General features: G+C 36.7%; 1 protein-coding gene across 10 annotated transcripts in view; it reads right to left on the minus strand.

Annotated features, from left to right (window-relative positions):
* Pgant9 (polypeptide N-acetylgalactosaminyltransferase 9) overlaps nucleotides 1-14,624 on the minus strand; it is a 925,839-nt gene that overhangs the window by 424,838 nt on the left and 486,377 nt on the right. For all 10 annotated transcript variants that reach the window (XM_081741029.1, XM_081741028.1, XM_081741019.1 and 7 more), the window contains one exon: nucleotides 8,137-8,778. In XM_081741029.1, the coding sequence (XP_081597155.1) occupies nucleotides 8,137-8,639 (503 nt within the window). In that variant the 5' untranslated portion in view covers nucleotides 8,640-8,778. The remainder of the gene's footprint in view (nucleotides 1-8,136; nucleotides 8,779-14,624) is intronic.

The following is a 14,624-nucleotide window of genomic DNA, read 5'->3' on the forward strand; positions in this document are numbered from 1 at the left end:
AACCAGAAGTTTTACATCTGTAACTTCCATTTGCAATGGAGAAACAATATCAGAGACTGAACTTTTTTTTTTTCAATGGAATTTTTATAGACAACTAACGTATTTATTTCAAGCCAAAAGTTAAAATATCAAATGGACATACGCTATGAGAATCTGATCTTTTAAAGATAAGAGGATGGACGCCTTTGGACTGACAAACTATTCTATACATAAGAATAGGAAGTGTTCGACAATACCTACGTCCTCTCCGTCCACTGTCATCGGATAGGAACGATTTTTTAATATGAATTTAGCGTCCGAAGAATAGGTTATCTCCGTCCTTACCCTTCTATTTTAGTCAGAAGTAGCATAAATCTACCATTTCCCGTTTCAATTTTAGACGCAATAGAACAATAATAGGAGAACAAATGTGAAAAACTTTACTTATATGGATTCAGGATCTTGAGGATAGAGATCCTTATTTGCTCTTACCCATCAAGTAAAACCGAAAAAGCTGACATTCATAATTTTCGGTTTCAATATTGATTGTCAAGGCAAAAGCGGAAATAAATGGATAAACTTTATTTATTTATTTATTTATTTTTTACATTCTTTACATTATTGAAACAGGAACTACAAGTGTACTACCACTTCCCGTTTCAATATTAATCCCTGCAGAGTAAAACTATAAACAGCAAGACTGTGTCTCTGATATGATTTTAGTGTCCGAAGAGCAAGTTGCGTCTCCGTTTTAATCACTCTGTTAATGCCGAAAGTTATAACATCTGTAGCTTCCAATTTCAATATTGGAAAATGAAATGAAATCTTTCCACGATTATGTCCTTTAGGCTAAGGGAGACTATGATTAAGGCAAGTGAATCATAACGAAATAACTGGTAGAATGAAACGGAAGTGGAAGGAAACGGAAGTACCCCGACAAAACCCACGGACACAATATTGTCAACCACAAACTTACTTATCTGGAGATTGAACCAGGTACCACACACACCAAAGATAAGCGCATTACCACTGACAAGGGAGGGTCTCACAAGTTGTCGCTAAAATCTGATTGCCACATAGCACATCTGATAGAGCATCATGAGAAATGACAATGAGCAAAATTTAAGGTACGGGGCTTCAAAATTTGAATATCCAAAAAAAAAAAAAAAATTATATATCATAGAATTAGGTACGTTTAAAGTAAATATATTGTAAACCTTTAAAGCAATCAAAACAAAAGTTGCATAATATAATGACAACAAAATGTCCTATCAAAAACCACAAACACTGTTGCCATAGGTCAAGCAGTGTTGCCAACTCAGCATACACATTTTGTTTCAAATAGCACCATATACAGTAAGTGTGCACAGATTTAAAATACTCTATTATCACTAAACAACAGTGAAGTATAGTGGTACAATGCTGCACACTGTTAGAGCTACGTGTGCTGAAAATGTACAATGGAGAAGTCTGATATGTCCATGTCTCCGACCCATGCAGCCCAATACTCCATACGAAGCATTTTATGAGTATTTTTGTCAACTCGTTATTGAAGGTCCCACAAAATATTTTTTTCCTCCTAAAGGCTTCTTTGATCGTTCCTATCTTTTCTTTTATTTCATTTTCACATTTGTATCATTAGGGGAGACCGGGGACAATTGTAACGCGGGTAAATCGTAACACTAGCCATTACTTTTAGAATTGAGTTTCTAAATATCGTTTGTACATGTCATTGGGGTCACTCATGCAAAGTGTATCTGGGAATAAAAAGGAGCGTCGGTAGTAAAGTGTAGAAGAATGGACAAGGAGAAATGAGATTTTGACAGAGGTAAGTAAATTTTTAACTGACTTCTTTTTATTTTCTCTTGATATACATACATTTACTGTAAACAAATGCCCTATGCATGTGTAATCTATGTTCTTTCCTTGACAATGTGGATATTGTGTTTGATGTTTTGACTCAATGTAATTATGAGAAATCGTTGTATTTATCACTGACCGTTGAACGGGTACAAATGTAACATGGCGATCAGGGACGATTGTAACACGTTACAATCATCCCAGACAACGTTGTACTGAACCATCCTAAAAATAAACTAGATAAGACCGAAGATAATACAGTTGATGTAATTAATAAAATAATGTACGTATTAAGTATGCTTTTAGTACAAGTATGTAGGGGGGAGCTCAACCCCAAAACAATCTTTGCTGGTCTTAGTGTATAATATATCATTATGGTTACTATAGGGAAACAAAAAGACTTTCAACCCAAATTTCATTATGGGGCCTCCCCTAACTTCTTTATACACCCTCACAAACGTTTGTGGTTGGCTGCGGATCACTGCTTTTTGATGTTGTATCGTAATAGACTAATGTTTCAATATGCTCCTTCCTTTGTGATGTCTTTAAATAGCCTATAAGTTTTTAAAGACTCATTTGTCAATAGGGTCCCTTTCTGATTCATCAGAAATAATCGACAATATAACTTTTCACTTGTTTTACTTAATCTCTCTCGCACATTAGCACATTCTCTGTTCTCGCCGTTGTGTGAGAGATGTGTATACGGGTTACAAATGCAGTGTGGGTGTCTATTAGTACAATATTATTTGGACTTGAATCAGTGGCATAATAATAGGGTAGGCATTGCCTAGGGCACAGTGTGCTTGGGTATATTAGGGGGCTATGGGGCCGCCACTATGAATTTTGTCTAGGAACGCCAAACGCCATTGTTACGTCACGAACTTGAATTTTTATGTTACGTCATATTTTAATCTTAGCTTTCTTGTCCATGTTTAAGTTAGACTGAAGAAAAGTTATTTTCAGCTAATTCATGCATCATGTTGACGCGTGGAAATTGTATATTTTTAAATAGGTCTACTTTTTAATTTGAGGATGTAGTCTATACTCTTAGTATGTTGCCCCCATCCATTGTTAAACCTATCAGCATTATTTAACAATATATATTATTTGGCCATGCCATATATAATACATATTGCACCTTTCATTAAAAACATCATGTTACAATTAGGGATGGGCAAAACCGGTTTTTATAAAAACCGAAAACCGGTTTCTATAAAAACCGAAACCCGGTTTCTATAAAAACCGAAACCCGAAAAACCGACATTTCGGTTTTCTCCAAAACTGGTTCGGTTTTTCACTGAAACCGGTTTCGGTTTCCTCCAAAACCGGTTCGGTTTTCACCGAAACTGGTTTCGGTGAAAACTTTCCGAAAACACATAAAACTATTTCTGTGGAAATGGATTCGGTTTCCGGAGAACAACGAAACACCATTCTGGTCAGAAATAGAACAAATTAAAAAAAACTGGAATTGGTTTTGAAGAAAACCGAAAGCGGACCAGGTCAAAAACCGAACCGGTTTTGGAGAAAATCGATAATCGGTTTCGGTGAAAAACCGGTTTTTTGAAAATTTTCAAAAACCGGTTTCGGTTTTTCTAAAACCCGAAAACCAAAAAACCGGTTTTTGTGCCCACCACTAATTACAATTTACTCAGGCACGGGGCATATTTGTAAGAAGATAGATGCTGTAATAAAATGCTTCGTAACTTTCTATATTAGAAGTTGTCATGTATGGAAAAAAAATTGAATGGACAAACAAAGCTTCACTTAAGATATTGTATAATTTTCAGACTCATTGACGCATAAACATGTGAGAAAAAAAAAATAAAATGTAAAATTTGTTACAATTGTCCCTGGTTTCCCCTACTAATAACAATAAACTCAGAGAGTAAGTTAAATTGAAGTACTATACTTATGCATAGCATATTCGGAAGTATTAATTGCTTTCTTTCCATGTCGCAATTCACTACATATTCTAAGTTAAATAGCTCCCGAAGCGCCTCACGACGCCTGATATAAACACAAACAATTGGTCCCTTTTTCTGAGATTTAGATCCGGCCCTGCTTCTTAAATTCTCTATATGAGATCGCACAAAATACACAAGGAAATACAATGTTATTTTTAAATAGGCCACATTACGACATTTAAACCAAAGAAAGCAGTAAATCGACTTTTATCTCTTGACGGTTCACAAAAAATAATTAATTAGAAGCAGCAGATAGAATAAGTAGTTAGCACTTCTTACTAATAATAGACTTCACACTGAATTGCTTAATCACAATAATATATTATATATACATATATAAAATGAAGTACATGGATGAATTTTGTGTTTCGTAATTAAGTGACTTCATCGAATGCTTTTAAGAAAAGGTCTTCAAGTGAAAGTTGCATTTTGACTTTGTAATCTTGCGGACTTAAAGGCAATGTAATTGAAGCAAAAAAGTTCTTCCATCAGCCACCTGCAACGTCATTGCTATCAATACAAACCATCTTGCTGTTCTGTCTGTCGCACAGGTTGGTAAACGATTTTATCTAGCAACCTTCGCCAAGTATCTCGGTTTTAGATCAACAACGCTCTTAACGTAATCATCAAGGAAACTTTTTTTTTTTTTTTTTTATGACGAAAGGCAGAGAATATCAAAAAGAGTTACATCAAGATTCGTCTAATACAATCTGCCAATGGAAGATCAAGAGAAAATATGTAATGGAATAATGAATTCAAGGTATGATCGAAAAGTACGGTGAATGTAGTTGCACAGTGCCATCTATCGATGTTATATCCATTTCAACTAGTAAGCCCGGTATCCTAAACCTTTGGTACAGTCAGTGTAGAGTTTGAACGAGTTGCAGGGTTGCCAACCATACGATAATTTATCGTGATATACGATAATTTAAGCCTTAGTACGATATACGATAATACCCTTGCGATAATAGGTCAATATACGATAATTTTAGAACGTCAACTTTTTAGCAGTTTTTGAATGTGCAAATAAATTGTAGGTGTGCATTAAAGAATTATAAAACACACATTTTAACAGTCATTCTCGCCAAAATAAATCAATAACGATTTGAGAATTGGTAACCCTGCATTCCTGCATCCATCACATTTACGTGGAGGTGGCAATATTGTTTGCTCATGATAGATGGTTCTATTATTCGCTTACGTGAATGTTAGGGCCTTTGTTTGGATGTGAAAAACAAAGAAGTTAGAATCGTTTTGTGGCAAGTGAAATTACGTATCGCGTAATTACTTTGCGTAATTAAGTGTGATAAGGATAGTGACACCGATGTGGAGTTCGAAACTGAAGATTACTATATAAGTTGCTATTATTAGTAGTATGATACTTGTTTTTATAATTATCACGCCTATAACGAATATACGATAATTTTCTGTAATATACGATAATTTTAAGGACGAAAATCGATAATTTTATTCTCCGAGGTTGGCAACGCTGACGAGTTGTGACATGTTAGTTGGCTTCCAGAGGCAGAAGAGTGAGGACGTGTTAAGAGCGTATGTCGCGCGTCAATATTAAGTTTCGTTCTAAGCTGCAAAAGAAAGAAAAAAAAGTACCAAAGAACATCATGAAATGTCAAAATCAGTATATGGTGATGAAGGGGCGTCATTGAAGACTGTTTACAAGTGTATGAGCAATTGAAAAGCTGCATGGAGTCGGGTGAAAACGAGCAACGATCGAGACGTCCTTCGACGTCAAAAACAGATGAAAACGTGCAAAGAGTGGCACAAATGATTTGTTCAAACAGACGAATGACTATTGGAGAGCTTTGTGAAGAACTAAAAATCTCGTATGGCTCTGTGAAAAGTATTTTGACCGCCGATTAAATGGATAAATGGCTTTCTTCTTCACCACGAAAATGCGCCGTGCCACATCTTGCTTTTGATCCGCGAGTTTTTGGCCGAAAAAAATATTCCTGTTTGTCCATACCCAAAATAATCTCCGGATATAGCACGTCTGGTTTTTCTCAAAAATTGAGACCGTACTTAAAGCAAAAAGGTTTTGTCACCATTCCTAACATTGAGAGGGCCACGACAGAGCAGTTGAACGCCCTTCGAAAAGAAGCCTTCCAGAAATGCTTCCAGTCATGAATTCAACGTTGGGATAAGTGCACTGCTAACCAAGCACAATACTTCCATCAAATTCCATGTAAGCTTATTACTTTGTTTCTACTAAAATTATTTACTGTATTTTTTGATCACACCTCGCATATTGGTAACGCTCATAAATAACAAATATATATATATATATATATATATATATATATATATATATATATATATATATATATATATATATCTTGAATTTATTAAAGTAAGGATACTATGGATACCAAAACGTGGAAATCATACAATCAAGTAACGGAAATTCTAAAACTCTATAATATTATTCGCGCAGAAAATGTATAAAAAAAAAAAAATCAATTGATGGATCTTATTATGGTAAAAGAAAATTATACTCGTGAATGTAGAAGGTTTGCCAAGTTTTCGAGATTTTTTAAAATGCATTTTCATTTCCATCAGTAGATGGGCGGGCCACAGAAGGTAACGCCTTCTCTTGGGCCAGTGATACCAATTTAAGTGTGGTTTTCGAGAAACTGGAGGAAAAATTAAATTTCTTTGTAAACCTAAAAACTGATACGAGAATTGAGATTAAACTGATACTATAATATCCTACACGTGCTTTTTATTCGTAAATAATATCACGCGTTTTCTTACTCAAGCAAGCAGACAATTAAGCATTATTGTTATTAAGATAAACATTAGCGTCATCATTGTCTAAAGAAAGGTATAAAACACCATTTAAGTTCAACGTCAGTTCCGACTCATTCTTTTAGTTTGCCTGAAGTTCTGAGAGTTTTAACACAACCTAAGCCTCACAGCTTATCTTGAGTTCTAAGGTTTCCTGTCCACTTAGCTTGCCTTGAGCTCTGTAGAAACTGAACTCCTCTCCTAGCTTGCTTACAGCTCTCTGCAACCACCTCGTAGCTTGCCTGAAGCTTTGTGGTTTCCCTGCTCGCTTAGCTTGTCTAGAGCTCTACAGGACACCAAAACGTTTTTCTTTGCCTGCAGTACTAAAAAATCTTGCCTGGAACTCTGTGGAAAATGTTTCCCCCTTGGCTGCCTGGGCTTACAACACCTATTTTAGCCAAACTGCTTTAAAAAATGTTGTATTGTTCTTCAAACTACACTTACAGTAACTTTGTGTTGTATTGTATATAGCAGGAATTTTATAATAAAAAGGTTGTAAGAAAAAAAAAAGCAAATCCCGTGTGTTAAAGCGCTTTACCTACCACCTTATCAATTAAACTCTTCATTATAATACTACGAACATGATACAGTTAAAGAGATATATAGTCATTAAATTTTAATTTCTGTTGAACTACCGGTACTGTATTATTCAAGGATAAAACATTTATACCAGTCGATAAATCACATCTAGCTAAACAAAATATGATTATGCTAAATTATCATGCGTAGCTTTTGAGAAAAACGAAAAAACGAACTTTTGTAACGCTAAAAATATACAGCACTCAGCAGCTTTTTTACTTCTTAGCATAATTTTTAGAGGCTGCAGGAAACTAGTACAGCGGTGGACACTTCTAAATGATACAGCCATATGGAGATTTACGGTTAAGGTGTACCATTTAGAAGTGTCCCCCGCTGTACAACAAACTTCCGTGGAAAGCTGCGTATTGCATTCCTTGTTAATATCTTGCTCGTAGGTTTCGATTGCTTCCATCAAATACTTCTGAACTGAACCACGAACCAAAGAATAATGCGAAGATATTGCATCACTACATACTGCACCACTAGATACTACATTCCTCTAATTTGCCATCGAATTAACACAATCTCAAGAAAACCCACACTTTAATAAAGTGTTGTCCATTGTGTAAACAGACAATTACTTCAGTTTAACGTACAACTCAGACCTAATATGGTCTGCAAACTAAGTTAGGAAGCACTTTTCTGGAATGAAGTTAATCATTAAACGAGAATTTTAAAGACCATGGGCCGTATGCAGAGTCGTTCTGACTCGTGATTTGTAGTGTACTAAAGTGTTCGACTAACATATATTTCCTGCAGTAGTCAAGGCCTTTAGTATGACGGTAATCATACGTCAAAACGACTCTGCATAAGGCGGCCTATTTTTTTACTAGTTATTCTCCCAAGCTCTCTTTGTGAACCTTATGCTTAATACATAATTATTTTTAATTTGCTCTAAATATAAAGATGTGTACACAAAAATGAAAAGTAATATTAAAGTAATACTTACCATTCGTCTCGTGGGTCGGGTAACTGCCTGTGGACGGATATCATATCGCTGACATATTGATTGAAAGCATTCTTCTGCCAACCATCATCTACCAACTTCTTCACTTCCGCCGTTAAGTTTTTGGGCAACACCACTGGCTTCCCCATTTCACCAGGCCCATCAGGGTCCTTTGGTGGTAGCAAAAATCCACCACCATCTTCGGGTCCATTATTATCACCACCGCGTCGCTGGACGGCCACCGACGAGCGACCACCATTGCCCTGAGCAGGGGCGACCGCTGCAGGAGCAACGACAGGTTCTTGCGGTGCGGGAGGTTGCTGTACTAACGCAGCGGCTTCTCGCTTCAATGCAGCGTGGTCCACGTCAGGCACTACCGCGTTCTCTTCACGTTGAACGTGTTTTTGGTCGGCGTACATCATCACCGTCACCGTCAACCACACCAACGGCACTAGAAGCACCAGCTTCACCACAAGAGACCTCCGACGCAGAAGGAACGAAGCCATTTCTTGGCGGTGACGGTGTGGCACAGATCACACACACACTCTGGGAATTCCCTGCTTCGTGACGGACTAGAAACCAATTATGACGTAAGAGGGGATAGAGGCAGGCAGCATGCGTCAGCTGACCATGACTTCAACAATCCTGAAACAACCAGAAAAGAAGTACATGAGAAAACTGGTGACAAAATACTTAATACAAGATAAAAAATTACCATCAATAACCTCAATAGAAATCATTAGTGTTAAATGTTCAACCTTTTATATTCTAATGGCACAAGTATCATCAACATTTGGTGTGTGCTTATTGCAGCCAAAATATCGAAGAACTTTATGGTACTTTCAAGCACTATAACGTAATTGATATTTTCAGCAGTAACCAACAGATAGCAAATACAAGTTTACTGACATAATGCATGAAAAATATTCAACTATTATTAATTTTATAATTAAGATTATACGGGTATATAACTGCTAGCGATGCAGTATTATGCGACGTTGTCCCCTTGACGCAAACTACGAAGCAGTATGCTGCTATTTCGTCTGAATGGCTTATTTCTAAGAGTTGCTCCGTATAGACCATTTATCCAACATCCGACGATTACACTTTTAGGCTAGAGTAGTGGTTCTAATCCTTTTTTGATTGACGACACAGTTTACAACCACGACACCGCGACATACTTGTTTGATATACTAAAATTATATAAATTTTACGCAGTGGAATACGCACAGCTTCATCAAACGGGTGCCAAGCATTCAATCTCATTTCCGAGGGCCGCGGTCACTCAGTAGTAGAGCGTTCACCTCTGGTGCTTGGGGTCCCGGGTTCAAACTCTGCTCCCACCAAGTGAACTTTGTGCTGGAAAAACACCCTGTGCGGAGGTTTTCTCGAGGTTCTCCCGTTTTCTCCCACTTTCTTCATTCATCTCTCATCATCATCGTCTCCTTTAGCCTAACCGGCATAATCGTGGGATGTAAAAATCAAAAATTTCATTTCATTTCAATCTCATTTTCTTTCAGGACATGCGTGATTCCTGAAAGAAGGCACCACAGGCAGTCCACAGGCAGTACAGTATATCTCAATATAGTAAATGTTTCTTTTCCCATAATACCTTTCTGAAAGGGGTTAAAATCCCGAAACCCTCCATGTAGTGTACGCCACTGATAATGGTGTAAAACTGAAGTTTCTAAAAGCAGTCACTCTATACAGTATTGAGCATTGTTACTGCCGTTGGAGGCGCTGACTGTTACAGTTTGTCTAAATTCATTCTGACTAATTGGCTCATTAAATACCTAAATATCACGACACACTTTAAGGGACTGAGCGACACAGTAGTGTGTCGCGACACAATGATTGAGAACCACTGGGCTAGAGACGGATGACTAATGAAAGTGAATGATTATGAACGGAATGAAAAACAGGATAACCTCGAAAAAACACAAACATGATGATGTTCCTCCCAAATTCACTTGGTCCGGGATTGAACTAGGGACCTAGTAACCCAACGTGAGCGCTCTAGCACTGAGCCTCCGTGTCGTCCTAGCGGCACTGACTTCAGTAATACACAAATCGTGGTGATATTTGTCTAGTTTTGGAAGAAAAAAAAAAAAAACACGAAATATTGTAGAAACTGCAAGAACTTACAAATAGAGACTGTCTTCGCCATAGCAGCTGCTAGGATTTAAGTTTCATTATATTCAGTTTAATATTCTTTGTAACAAGAAGAAAAAGAAGGAAAGCAGAGAGAAAAGACATTTTCCACGACGAAAACTTAGAATCACTTTAAATCTACATTAATAAATATCTTTGTATAGTTTTTACACTAAATATCTGAAAAAAAAGTGTCATGCATTATCTGAAACCACACCAAAGTGAAGTAATCAGAGATTATAATCATAAATACCCTGTCGGTTACCGATTACTTTCAGCCCTCATTTGTGACATGCGTAAAATTTGCCGTAATTACAACGAATGAGTGACAAGTTATGAAGTGAAACGCTGATTATCTCCCCCCTAAGAAAGCTTACTATATCTGACTGTCAGATCAAGTTCAGAGATTAGTCTTCAGAGGATTATCGTATCTATACGTTTCATAGTATCACGTCGGTTGATTTGTGAAAGGGGATTTTAGTGTCTCTCCCCCTCCCCTCCGGGAGAAGAAGCTGATGAGAGATCAGAAGAACCTTTCCAATACAAAGGAAAGAAAAGAAGATCTTGAATATCAAATTAATCCTTTGAAATGTCAGGTTAAGAGCTTCTGTAATTCGTTCAGAGCTGAATGCCTGATTGCCTCATTTCGTCTTGAGTAGCAAACGCCTTCGACAGAACAGATCAAACGACGGAATGGAAACACAAACAGATTGTTCAATTTCATCTGTGACTGCAACCGGAAATGAGGCAAGAAGCAACTCCAAGAAGGGTGGAAGTTCACCACTCGTAGACGAAGTAAAAGTGTTGGTTTTCTCAGAGGAAGATTGGGTTTTCGGGAGGCTATCTCCAAAACGGTAGGATGGGGAAGGAAAGGGTTGCTCCATCTATACGAGATAGAAGATGGATTTTCAGGGGGAGAGAATGAAGAACCTCAGACAATCCCCAAGAACCAAGAAACCAACCTCCAGATGACGAGAATAATCTTTCCCTTGAGACTCTTCGAAAACAAACTCTCAGCGATAAAATTCAGCTTAGTACCCACGATCAGCGAATCACACTTTAAAAACTTATTTTTTACGCTGGAAATCGAAAATGGATCAATGAAAGTTAAATGTATATAACACAGCAGAAATTTTAATTGATGTATATAAAGGATTTAATTATTTACTTATTTATTTAAACGAAAAACGATATATATACAGATAATACACAAATTATTAAATGTTAAGATACATTTCAGCTATACATAATTTGTTTATTTTTTAATATTCCTCTGAAAAATAATCTTACCTAGTGACAAAACTTTGTCCTAATCTTATTAGTATTATTGTGTGTTACAGTTTCAGCAACTACTATTCTCTTTATCAGACACATTAACTAGTTAAGATAAGGACTCTGATAAAGGCAAAGATATACTACCGAAACCGAACACTGATCAGCAATAGTAAGCATTTGCTTCAATCACATTTCATTTTTATTTACGTCACACATTGTTGCAAAGGCAGAATCACTAACTTCAATAACTACAGTAAATATATACGGTTAATATAAATGATTCATTCTATTTAGAAAAGGTTATATATTTTCAAAAGAACCACAAAGTCACCAAGTTTATCCAGTGGTGCCCACCCCCCCTTATGTCCATGACGCACCCCCCCAATTGTCTATCCGTAGGTGTTCTTCCATGAAAAAATCTTCGATTAATTTTTACCCCCCATCAAATATATTTATATAGATTTTTAACCCCCCCCCAAATATTTCAATGACGCAGTTTGCGTCATAGCCCCCCCTTGTGGGCACCCCTGGTTTATCGTGTGGCAGTACAAGGTTAGTACCTGTCAAAAATGGAGGGAACGCAACAAAAAAGACATCGTCTGGACGTGTGTCGTGTCACCAAAGGGGCACATAATGAACATTTGTAGAGGGTGAGTTTGTGGTTCTTTTCATATGTGTACGTGTAACACTTTTGAAAACAGCCTTTTCAAAACGAATACATCATTTATGCTAACCCTATACCTATACTATAGTAAATATATTAAATATTTTAATACCTTTTTCATAAGCAAATCTAATGTTTTGATTTGTATTTCAAAGAAATGAAACCTCTTTGAAATTAAAACGTGGGTTCATATATACAAGTAATCACTGTTAAGGTAAATATGGCATAAATAACTATAGAAATATTGATTTTAAAAATTAATTTCCAAATACAACAGCCTATACAAATTTTTTTTTTTTTTCGAAAATCCAGGAGAGGACAATTCCCCCTCCTTTTCCTACTCTGTGGACAATCATGCATGTTCCTCTAATACATTACAAACATGGTTTGTGAACTTTTTTTTTTTTTTTTTTTTTCAGTAACACCGACTGTATTTAACTTTAGAGTGGGGTTTTGTCTACAATTAGATCAGCTGACAGTTATCTTCTAGGAGATTTTATAGAACGAAGTTCATGATTAATGTATTTCTATATTTTATTTTTTTAAATTTTGTTTTTGTTTAATTAATTAATTTATTTATTAAGAATTCTACCTTTCGGCAGCACATGAATGTCTGTCTCTTCGTTGATAACTTTTGTATTATCAGTGCCGTGCCGTGGGTGGACGAGTGAGACGACGGCGCCGGCCGCCGAAGTAAGGGGATACAAAATTCGGGACGAAAAAAGAAAAGAAAAAAGAGAGGGGGAAATTAATTGGAATACTAGTAGTATGCACTTAAATCCTCTTCTTGCTTTAGCAAGTGGCCCTATAATGCTACTCATGTTAGGAAAATGCATGTGCATATGTATAAAATAGAAGGGAAAAGTAATAAAATGTGCTCAAAATCAAGGAAAAGCAGGATATATTTTTGAAAACTTTCTTACATTTCGCCATGGTGACGCTTCGCGGCTGGTCTGTAGACCTCAATCATATGTACGGGGACGCCGTCGTATACTCTCGCCCCAAGCCCTGATTTTCCACGACACGGCACTGGGTATTATTATTATTATTATTATTATTATTATTATTATTATTATTATTATTATTATTACTATTATTATTATTATTATTATTATTATTATTATTATTATTATTATTATTTCTTAAGTTCGAACTTGGAAATGTTTCTCGATCTTCAACTTCCTCTTAAGCCCCAAGATTTTCTTCTAGTTTTGGATCAAAAGATCCAAAATATTTCAATCAAGAATTTTCTTGTAGGCCTTATATCTGGAGAACCACTTATAGCGTAGCCCAGCCCAAACTATCACTTAACTCAGTATGATGTGCTTATTCAATAAAAAAATACAAAAACTCGATTTAGGGATCGTTCAAAAATTTTGTGTCCCCTGAACCAAAAACTAATTCTTAGCCAAGATCGTAATCTTTTGATGCATTTTTGAGCATTCCTAAAATTCTTTTTCTAATCATTGATTAGTTGTATTCTTCTTCCTACCCCTCGTTTTCCTTCTATCTTTCCCTCTATGGCGGTATAGAAAAGACCATCCCTTCACTAGGTGTCCAATCAATTGGCCTTCCTACGAACGGTGCTGGCTAAAAGTGTTATCTTCTCTCCTACCCGTCTTAAAACATTCGTTAATTGCTCTCTTCCTCCATCTTCCTCCAACACCACATATCGAAGCTCTCTAAATATGTTCGGTAATGTAAAAGTCTCGGAATCATATAGTGCAATACACCATATACACGGTAGCATTTAACCAACGTCCTCCTTAGTTCAGTATTAAGCCTGCTAATTAAGAGGATCTTTTCTCGTTGTATGCCTCTTTGGCTAAGGCAATTCTTGAGCTGATCCCTTTGGTATAGCGTCTCTCATCAATAAAATCTTCCCAGAAATGATCAACTTCTTCAAATTCTCTTTGTTTTATTCGGGCCTTTAAGCATATTCTCACGACATTTGATTTTTCGACCTTGACTTCAGTTCTATGTTGTTTTCCAGTGTCAACTATTGCTTCCGTCATCTCCTGAAGCTCTTCTTCGGTTCTAGCTATAATAACCGCGTCATCGGCATACCTGACCTTATTCATGACCTCCCTCGCAACCCACTGAAGCTGCATGCAATGAAACAACATTAGAAAAGTAGCGTCGTGAGTTTCGTGACAAACGTCCTAACACTAGTGCTGGAAACGTCAAAATGTTCATGGCAATGCACGCCCCAAAGTTACTCTTTCTGACTGTAAAAAACTCGAGAAGTTTCGTGAGGGGTGTGCGAGCACGCACCGTATAGTCCTGATCTGGCACCTTTAGATTATCATCCTACTGGCTCTACGTGAAGAATTCGTAGCTGACCAACGTTTCAGATTCCGATGGCGGAGTCAAATCGGTTGTGTACAGATGCTGTACTTCC

The sequence above is a fragment of the Thermobia domestica genome, chromosome 15 (assembly GCF_964235325.1).
Source record: "Thermobia domestica chromosome 15, izTheDome1.hap1.1, whole genome shotgun sequence".
Classification (NCBI taxonomy): Eukaryota; Metazoa; Arthropoda; class Insecta; order Zygentoma; family Lepismatidae; genus Thermobia; species Thermobia domestica.